This window comes from Coccomyxa subellipsoidea (genome assembly GCF_000258705.1).
Source record: "Coccomyxa subellipsoidea C-169, whole genome shotgun sequence".
NCBI lineage: Eukaryota > Viridiplantae > Chlorophyta > Trebouxiophyceae > Coccomyxaceae > Coccomyxa > Coccomyxa subellipsoidea.
Genome location: NW_005178034.1, coordinates 552,842 through 562,073, shown reverse-complemented (window position 1 = coordinate 562,073; position 9,232 = coordinate 552,842). Strand labels below are relative to the sequence as shown.

The following is a 9,232-nucleotide window of genomic DNA, read 5'->3' as shown; positions in this document are numbered from 1 at the left end:
TCTGCATAAATTTACTTCGCAGATATACTTCGAAGCCCCAACAACCTCATGCCACAGAGTGTCAGGAGCCTGTTCTGCTGTCTTCTTGGCAGTCTGATCTTCACAGGTACAATTAGTAACGAGATGGCCCATGCAAACGCCCGTGCGTCAGTCCAGGCGCACATTTTGGGTTTCATTGTCATTTGGGCATGACGGCTCTTAAAAGTTACTTGCCATTGCCGGTTGTCATCACCCACCATCATAGAGTGTCTCCAGCGTCTGCATAAAGAGGTTAAGAGTGCATTGTGTGGAGATCCAGACAGCAGCTGACCATGCCGGCTCTCTTGCTCGCAGCGCTCCGTCGTCGGTAGGAAAAAGACAGGACATGAATAAAAAGAGAAAGAAATGCATGGACGCAGGCACAGGAACGCAGTCGCAGACGCGGCCGGGGAGCCGCCGCTTGGCGCAAGCCTCACGGGTCCCGGCCCGGCCGATGCGGTGGTGCGCGAGGGAGGCAACGCTGCTCAGACCGGCTCCGAGCCGGAGGCGGCGGCTGCGGCGGTGGAGGTTCTGTGCTCTGCGCGCACGGCCGGAGACTATGTGCTGTCGGTGTTCCACCTGGATACTGGGGAGCGGCTGTTCGGCAGCCCCTTTGCGGTGGGTGCATTTTCTTCTCAAACTTTACAAGGAAAAATTCTGAACCTTCTCAAAGAAGGCTCCAAGGCTGATGATAAGACCTGGCTGGCATTCTTTGGTTGCACCTCGTGCTGAGGATATTTGAAACAGACAGAAGAGCTTTAGTTTTAACATTTTATCTGCTGTTAGAATAAATGGAGAGATCCACCTTGGAAGCATCCTTGGAAGAAAAGAGATGCTCTTGGCAACCTGATTGGATCTAGGCCTGCATGGGTAGGTGGTATGGGCTCAAAATGATAGAAATGGCATGACCTGAGACGACCATGTAAGAGACATATTCTTTAATGCAGGTGCAGCTGAGGCCGGGTGCGATCATGGCAGCGGCGAGCAGCTACCGGGTGACGGGCTCGACGGAGGATGCCGACCCATGCATGAGCGCGGGGCAGGAGGTCGAAATCGCGCTGGCCGCCCGGGATGCCTATGGGAACGCTGTTGTAGACATGGAGCCTGGCGCTCTCCGCGCCGCCGCCACCGGCGCCTCCGGCGCCGTCCGCTTCCAAGCAGTTGAGGTGAGACCTCCTGCTCATACAGATCCATACACACAAGAACATGCCATCTGTCTTTAGCGGTGTATAGATAGGTGCGACGAGAAAAACTTGTTTTTGGCGTCGACAAGCCTGATTGACGCCTCCGGCGCTGTCTGCTTTCAAGCCGTGGAGGTGGGCACTCAAGCTTTGCCGTTCCTCATTTCGAATCATTCACCGTGGATCCTGCCATTTGCCTTGAGCACCCACTTAGCCTTTGAAAGGAACCCACCTTTTTGCTACCGTCCAGAAGCCTCCTTAATTGTCGGCATTGGGCTGCTTGACAGTCTCTGTGCCTTAGTGCGAGCGAGTGGGCCTACTGAGAGCTCGTGCAGCAAAAAGGAGTCTAGCATCAAAGCTAGGCATTCGGTGCCTGGTGGATCCGCAGGACCACCTGCTGACGAGGGCATACAAAGAAGAGTGAGTTCATGCGTGCAGGCAAGCAACTCGGGCCGGCAGCATTACCTGAGGGCGGTGTTCACGCGGGCGGGCGTGTATGACATCGCGGTGAGCGTCACCGATCCCGTTACGGGGGAGGCGCTGCAGATACCCTCTCAGGCTGCCTCGCAGCGCCTGCGCATCACTCCCGGCGCACTCGACCTCGCTCGCACGCAGATCGCCGACCTCCCCTCTGTGCTCACAGCAGGTGCGTGAACATTGTTTGCTTTCTGCCAGGGTCATCTTCATCTTTTGAGACTTAGATCAGCCCAACCTCTAAGTATCAAAAGGTGTTCAGATAAGCTGGTCGCCAACCTTCCCTCTGTCCTGACAGCCGGTGCGTTAACATCTTCTACACTCTGCTTGGGGTCAACCATATTTGTCCTGGACTCTATCAATCCACCTCCTAACCCCTAAAAAAGACAGGGAGAAGCTGTCTAAAAACACAAGCTGCCACTTCCTTGGCCCTGTAGGAGCATGTATCTGGACATGGGCTTGTAGGATTTGGGAGAGGAGCATGCAAAGTGTCATGAACGGATCCAAAGCTGGTGAAGTGTACATTGATGCTTATGGAGGGCGCGTTGGCATAATTCGGTGAGCCAGATGGATTTGAAGTAACATGAGGTGAGGATATAATGCAGGAGCGCCGGCAAACTTCGTTATCACGCCGTTCGACGCGCACGGCAACGCGGGCGCCAGCGGTGGCCGATTTGCGGCGGAGCTCATTCAGGTGGCCGAGCCTGCCGCGGAGGGATCGCCGCGATCCATGGAATGCGACGTGACAGAAACCTCATCAGGTGCGAAGAATACCTCTGTCGATTCTTACGCACTGGTGCCTTAAACTGAGCCCATTGCAGGCATCAGTCTCCAAGATGTTTTCCTGCGCTTGTCTATGCTCAGGTCTCCTCAGAGATTGCAGCAAGATCCCCCATGCCTTTTGTTGCTCATAGAGCGTCCTGGAATATTTGTATCAATACCAGGGGTAAAAAACCAGCGGCTGTTGCACTGAAGGAGACTCAAGGAGTTTTTGTGTCTCTGCAGGCACCCGCACCGCGGTGGTGGCGTTACAGGCGCAGACGGCCGGGGCGTACATACTGCGCATCCTGCTGTTCCCAGATGCGAGCCTGCACAAGGAGAACCGGCAGCCGGAGGTGCTGCGGGAGAGCAGAGTGGCCGTGCGCGAGGCCGGCGCCAGCTCAGCGCGAAGCTTCCTCACCGGCTTCTGGCCGCAGCAGGGCGCCGTCGCCGGCGTGCCCGCCGGCTTTGTCATCCAGGTGAGTCACCCCTACATGACCTACATCACATTACTACCACACCAGTACTACCATGCACCACGACACAACACCGGGATCATTTCTGCGTCCCACTTCTTGCTATATGACACACGTTCCTGGAGTGGGTACCGTGGCATGAAATCTGGGGCATTGGCATGCATTCGCGGGCACAGCCTGCTACTAAATTAAAGCGTCAGCAACCTTTGACACCCGCCATTCTAGCAAAGTCGGCGGCCTGGGGCCAGCGCATCAATGCAAGGATATTAGAGGTTTTGCGTTGTGCGCAGGCGTGCGACGAATTTGGCAACGCGCGCAAGAGGGGCGGCGACCGCTTCAAGGCGGCGATACGGGGCCTGGACGGCGACGCGGTGGCCGTAACGGACCGCGGCGACGGCAGCTACGGCTTGAGGTACACCGCGCCCAGCGAGGGCACCTTCAGCCTGGCTGTCACCGGCGCCGACGGCTGCGATGTGGGCGGAAGCCCAGCCACTCTCACTGTCTTCAGGTCCGCACCTGTCCCTGGAGCTTCCCTCGCACAGATTGCTGGGCAACCAGCCCTATAATAGGTACCATTATTTTCATGCTGAAAGGTTGTCATGGGATCGGCTTGCTGCAGTTCTGTGCACCGTGGGTAGGGCATGTAAGTTTTCAAAGCAGCACATGGAAAATATGCCATGGAACACCCAGACACAACGCTCCTGGAATAACACATTTGGGGGTTTCCAAGGATTTCTGAGGAAATGTGAAGCTGCAAAAAAATCTGTTAATGTGCAGCAATGCTCCTGCGCCGTCTTCCCTGGCATTTTACATGCAACGAAAAGCGCCTCGAGGAGCCTTATTGGACTGTACACATCATTATTGTACAACCGCAGGGACGTGAATGCAATGGCGGCGGCAGAGATGCAGCGGCGCCTTGCGGCCGGGATGATGGGGCTGCGGCGGGGCCTGTCTGCCGCGCGTTCCCTGCACTCCAGCCTGCGCTCGGAGGCCACCGCGCTCGAGTCCTTCATCCCCGTCATCGTGGAGGGCGCCAGATCTGGCATGCAGCAGGCCCTGCAGAACCAGGTGTGCTTCCCTTTCATATTGCATTTTCTGATCATTTCCGGAAGGTTTGTGAGTAAATGATCACATTGATGGCATGCTTGGCTGATGGCATGCTTGGCTGTGCTCTAGAAGCAATTGTGGCAATTTGGGATCCTTGTCATGCTAAGAATCCAGAATCATTTAAAAATCAGGATTGACCAGGATCTGATCATCTCCAAGGTTAAGGACAAGTGTCTCCCAAGTGACAATAAAGAGATGCGACGGATGTGAAATATCGGGTAATATTGACTGTCTGCAAGGCAACGGCCCCGCTCTTCTCCTTATTTGAAAAGTATGAGAGCGTGCAACTCAACGCCAGGTTTACCTCAATATAACACAAATCCAAGTCGAAGGTAGTTTTGCAGGAGGCGCTGCTGGCGGACCAGCTTTTCAGTCTTTGCAAGGCGAAGGACCCGCTCTGTTTGACAAGTGCAAGAGGACACAACTCAACACTATTCATATCCAGTTCTCCAAATTCTCTCAACTTGAACGTAAATTGATGGCCTGTTTGTAGGAGGCGGTGCTTGCGGAGAGCAGGGCGGCGTTGAGCCGGGAATCGGCGGCGCGGCGGCGGCTGCACAACATGGTGCAGGAGCTTCGGGGCAACATCCGCGTGTTTGTGCGCGTCAAGCCGTCGGAGCCAGCCGGCCGCAGCGGCGCGCCGGTGCTCGCGTGCGAAGACAGCCACCGGATCTCCTGCACCGCCGCCGGATCCACCAAGGTGAGGCCATGCCTGGTTCGGGAGTGTAGCAATTGGCACATATTAGTGATGAAGTGTCCTGGGATTTACAAAAGATATGTATGATGTGTGCCCCTTCTGCCTCTTAATATCTTGTCAATATGAAGGAGACTGGTCTGGAGGTCTGAAAGGTTGCTGAGGTCAGGTAGTCTACAAGGATCCGATATAACTTAATAGCTGCAATGGGGGAAATCAGACGTTTAAGGGACCAATTGCTGGCCTTGCTTCTGATAAGTTGTTATTGGAAGCTCATAAATGTCGGTGACATTTTTGTTCTTTATGTCCTTGCGGTGCTGGGTTGCAGGCGTTTGAGTTTGACAGGGTGTTTGGGCCGGAGAGCAGCCAGGAGCAGATCTTTGGCGAGGTCTCTCAGCTCATCACCTCAGCGCTGGACGGCTACAATGTCTGCATCTTTGCCTATGGCCAGACAGGTGCAGCCAAAACTCAGGAGCTTACAAATCTTGCCTGCCCTAACACCAGTCCTCACTATTCATGGCTGCCTTCCCACAAAGATATCACAGTGTGTAGCAAAGAAGAGGAAGTAAATCTGCCAGAGGATTTACTTTTTTTTTTAAGAGAAAGGGTATCTAATTGCAGGGGCGGGCAAGACATACACAATGGAGGGCACCAGGCAGGACCCAGGCATCAACTACCGCACCATGAAGGAACTCTTCAGGTGGGTTTTGCCCCCTCTGCTCAGATCTTTGAGCTCCCCCTCAAACAGCAAATTGTGTCGGGCCCCATCGCATGCCTTGCATGCGGCTGCCTTGCCATCCTCAGGCGCAAGCAATGGAAGACTCGGAAGTTGCAAGTTTTAATTTTGAAAATTCAAATTTAAATACGGGGAGTGTGCACGCAGGTGCATCAAGGAGGACCGAGAGGGGGGCACCACCTATGACATCACCACATCCATCGTGGAGCTCTACAATGAACAGGTGCGGCCGCATGCTGCCCACTGCTTCCTGTCTAGGCTCAAGAGTGTCATGTGATGAGATGCTAGGGAAAGAAAGGCACTGTATCAGAGCCACAGCAAATGGGTGGACTTATTGCACATTGAATTACTGGCCTCTTCTTTCACATCAAGTTATACCATGTCATTTTTTCAAGGCATCATAGGGTAGCCCTTCTGCTTGGGCATGACTGCTAGCCATGCAATATGCTTCCTCTTCTGTGTGTGCTGACATTTTCAACTACTTCAGAAGGGCAACAAATGCAACCTCAGGTAGTGCAATTAGGAAGTGGCCCAAGACAAAGCATCGAGGCATCCAGAGGTAACAAAAATGGAACGGGAGTGTAGGTGTGGGACCTACTGGCGGAGTCTGGCAAGAAGGAAGTGGAACTGGTCAAGGCCACCTCTGGCGCAGGCTTCAACGTCCCAGACCTCACACAAGTCGGTGAGTCCCTTCCCTCTTCCACACAGTATCTATCCCGATACCAAATCTGCCTGCCCCGCGCTCGTCGTGAAGTGCTTGTGCTTGCTTGTGTGCTTGTGCTTGTGCGTCTATCCAGGTCGTTGCTCATGAGTGAGTGAACAGCTGCCGCAGCATAACTTCTGTCCAGGAATTGTATACACATACACGTCGTTAATGCTGCACTAATGCAGAAGAGCATGCTGCCTGCTGGCCTCGCCAGTGTACCCCTCTTGTGAGACAGGGTTGCTCAATTGACATGCGCATGCATTTGCAGCGGTGACATCGCCGGAGCAGATTCTGGACATCATGGCTCGCGGCTTTGAGCAGCGCGCAACCGGCTGCCACGACATCAACGCCCACTCCAGCCGGTAAAGACCCTGCCACCCTTTAAACAGGGGGTATCAAAGGCCACTTTAGTCTTTTGTACTCCCTGTTAATGATGACAAAGCCACTGCCGCTCTGTGGCCTTTGGCATGCAAGGGCGACCCACTCCTGATGCCCACAAGCCAGAGCCCATGATTGAGTGCATGCGAGTATTGTCTCCATAGAACATTGCTTCCTTCAGACCCCTGATAAGGACGGGATCATGGTGGAGCCCTCTGCCGTGGTAGAGAGCCCTGCTCATGCATTCTTAGTGCCCAAGAGAGATTACCCCTTGGCTCCATAATACGATGATAAGATGTTGTCGTACCCCGAGAAATTCCACGCCGATTTGCAACTTGCTCGGGGACGCAACACAGCGTCAGCGTTAGATTCTTGGTCTGAGACCAGTGCTTACTGCTGTGCAGATCGCACTGCCTGCTGATTGTGCATGCGGCGACCACTGATCCGGCAACAGGCGTCCGCAGCGTCGGCAAACTGACTCTGTGCGACCTGGCCGGCAGCGAGCGCATCAACAAGACCGGGGCCAGCGGTGGGTCATCCATGCTTCCCGTGTCTTCTGTGTCCCCATGGCATTAGGGCTCCTGATACTTGTGCAACCTCGACCCTATCTGGGTAACACTATCATATGCCGCGCAATGCAAGGATGCTTGAAGTCCTTGAAACATAGTCATGAACTGCTTTGTGGGGCTCTCATTTCTTCTTGCAAGTTATTCATCTGAGAATTGCTCAGAATGAGCGCTTTGTGCTGCTTTTCGAATCGATACTCAGACAAACACAGAGTCTCGGCTTTAGCTGTGTGTATTAATGTGCAGGTCTGACGCTAACGGAGGCGCAGAACATCAACCGCTCCCTGCTGGAATTGGGCAATGTCATCTCTGCGCTCATGCAGCAGTCCTCCCACGTACCCTACAGGCACGACTGAACCCCTTCCACCTGCAACCCCAGGAAATTTCACAGTAAAATATTTCACAGTCCCCTGTTCAGCCATCCGCACACCAACCTCACATTGTTGGGATGTCTTGTGGCTGTTTGGCTTCACAGCCTGCATGCTCCACTTGAACATTGCAAATGTGTGCCAGGTCACATGGATATAGAAACGTCTCAAGAAACTACTTTCTCTAGCGCCGCAAATGTTCTATCGGCTGTGGTTGTGTGCAAAATTGAGTTCTAGGCTAATGCACTTGATTGATATCTAATGAACTTGATTGCGCGCAGGAACTCCAAGCTGACGATGCTGCTGCAAGACTCGCTGGGCGGCAATGCAAAGGCGCTGATGGTCGCCAACCTGGCGCCCTCCCCAGCCCACGCATCAGAGACCCTCTCCTCCCTCGCCTTCGCCTCCAAGGTGCCCCTCTGTCCTGTCAGCAGATCTGCAACGTTCTGCCTTTGAGACACATGCAACTTGCCTGTGCCCTGCGTGAGACAATTGTGGCCCTGATGAGCCCTGGACGTGCATTGTGATGTGATGGATTCCGCATATGTGCTGGGGCTTGCGGTGCCTGAGGTGTCAAGACAAGGACTTATTCGTGACATGCCGGCACATGGGTCGGTGCAAAACTGTGTTTCAGTAAGCCTGGAGGCAACCACAAGCCTTTGATGGAGACAGCACAACAGAGAGCATGCATGGTACGGGGCTTCAGGTGGCGAATGTGGTGTTGAAGACCCCACAGCGCAAGTTCGAGGACGTGCCCACAGCAGGCGAGGGCCCCCCGGCGGTGGGGAAGGCCGGGGGAACCCAATCGTTGGCCGCCAGATCAGGCGCCCTGCGTTCAAACCTGTCAGCGGACAGGCCGCGTCTGCGCGCCGCGCAGCCGAGCGGCCCTGCGGCAGGTTCCAAGCTCAAGACCTTCGGCCCATGAGGGGCAGTTAGTCAGCGCTTCAACTGGCGTTGACCTGTGCATGGCTGCAGAAGACAGGCAGTGATGGCGATCATAGCTTGCAGAGAGGAGAAACACAGGGAGTACTAAAGACTACTTTAGTGCCCCCTGAGGAATATAGTGCTAGGGTCAATGTTGGGATGTCCATCAATGGTGGTGGGGTGAGCAGGCCAATTAGCACAGTGAACATAGAAACAAAGATCAGCTGCAAGCTCTATTGACTGCTGCAGTTTTGTTGCTTTTGGCCGGCTGGCTAAGGACATCTATGCATCACCATGACAGGCTGCACTCTGCAGCATAGCCACCTACACACAGGTTGTTTCTTTATCCTTAGCGCAGGATCTTTTCAAATCATGGGTTCAGGCATGGCTACATTGTTTTGCCAACCTTGCAAGGCCCCAGGGGGTAACAATGGAAAGCTGCTAGTCCGGAATGAGACTTGAAGGACTGGACAAAGTTGAGACATCGTGCTTTCAAGTGATCATGAGGCATTCGCCATGCATGCGACACTTGAAATCCTGTATGTGTTGCCTGATTAAGGTTAAGTTCAGGTCCTAACTGCTCAGGATGAAGCTGGAGGTTTGAAAGTTGCTGATAATGAACTGTACATTCGCATGCGTTGCCACCCGGCACTGTCACAGCTAGCAGAATTCCATTGGCTCGTATTGATTCATTCCTGATTTTTGGTGCTCATGAGCACTATTTGGGACTCTGTTCGTTATCATTGGGCAGACCTCTGCAGCTAGCAAAATCCATGAGAGAATCTCGTTCAGTATGAAGCGCATGCGGGTATGCTACATGGTTTGGGGGGTGCGTTGGTCTGTTG

At 53.9% G+C, this 9,232-nt stretch overlaps 1 protein-coding gene across 1 annotated transcript; it reads left to right on the top strand.

Annotated features, from left to right (window-relative positions):
• Positions 1 to 4,529: 4,529 nt before the first annotated feature.
• COCSUDRAFT_29293 (the Kifc3 motor domain in complex with Adp) lies at positions 4,530 to 8,343 on the top strand (the record flags this gene model as incomplete). The annotated part of the gene is made up of 10 exons (XM_005647119.1): positions 4,530 to 4,715; positions 5,038 to 5,164; positions 5,331 to 5,409; positions 5,593 to 5,668; positions 6,031 to 6,127; positions 6,420 to 6,513; positions 6,934 to 7,058; positions 7,342 to 7,441; positions 7,745 to 7,874; positions 8,170 to 8,343. Coding segments are annotated over exons 1-10 (1,140 nt in total), but the record flags the coding sequence as incomplete, so codon positions are not given.
• Positions 8,344 to 9,232: the final 889 nt, after the last annotated feature.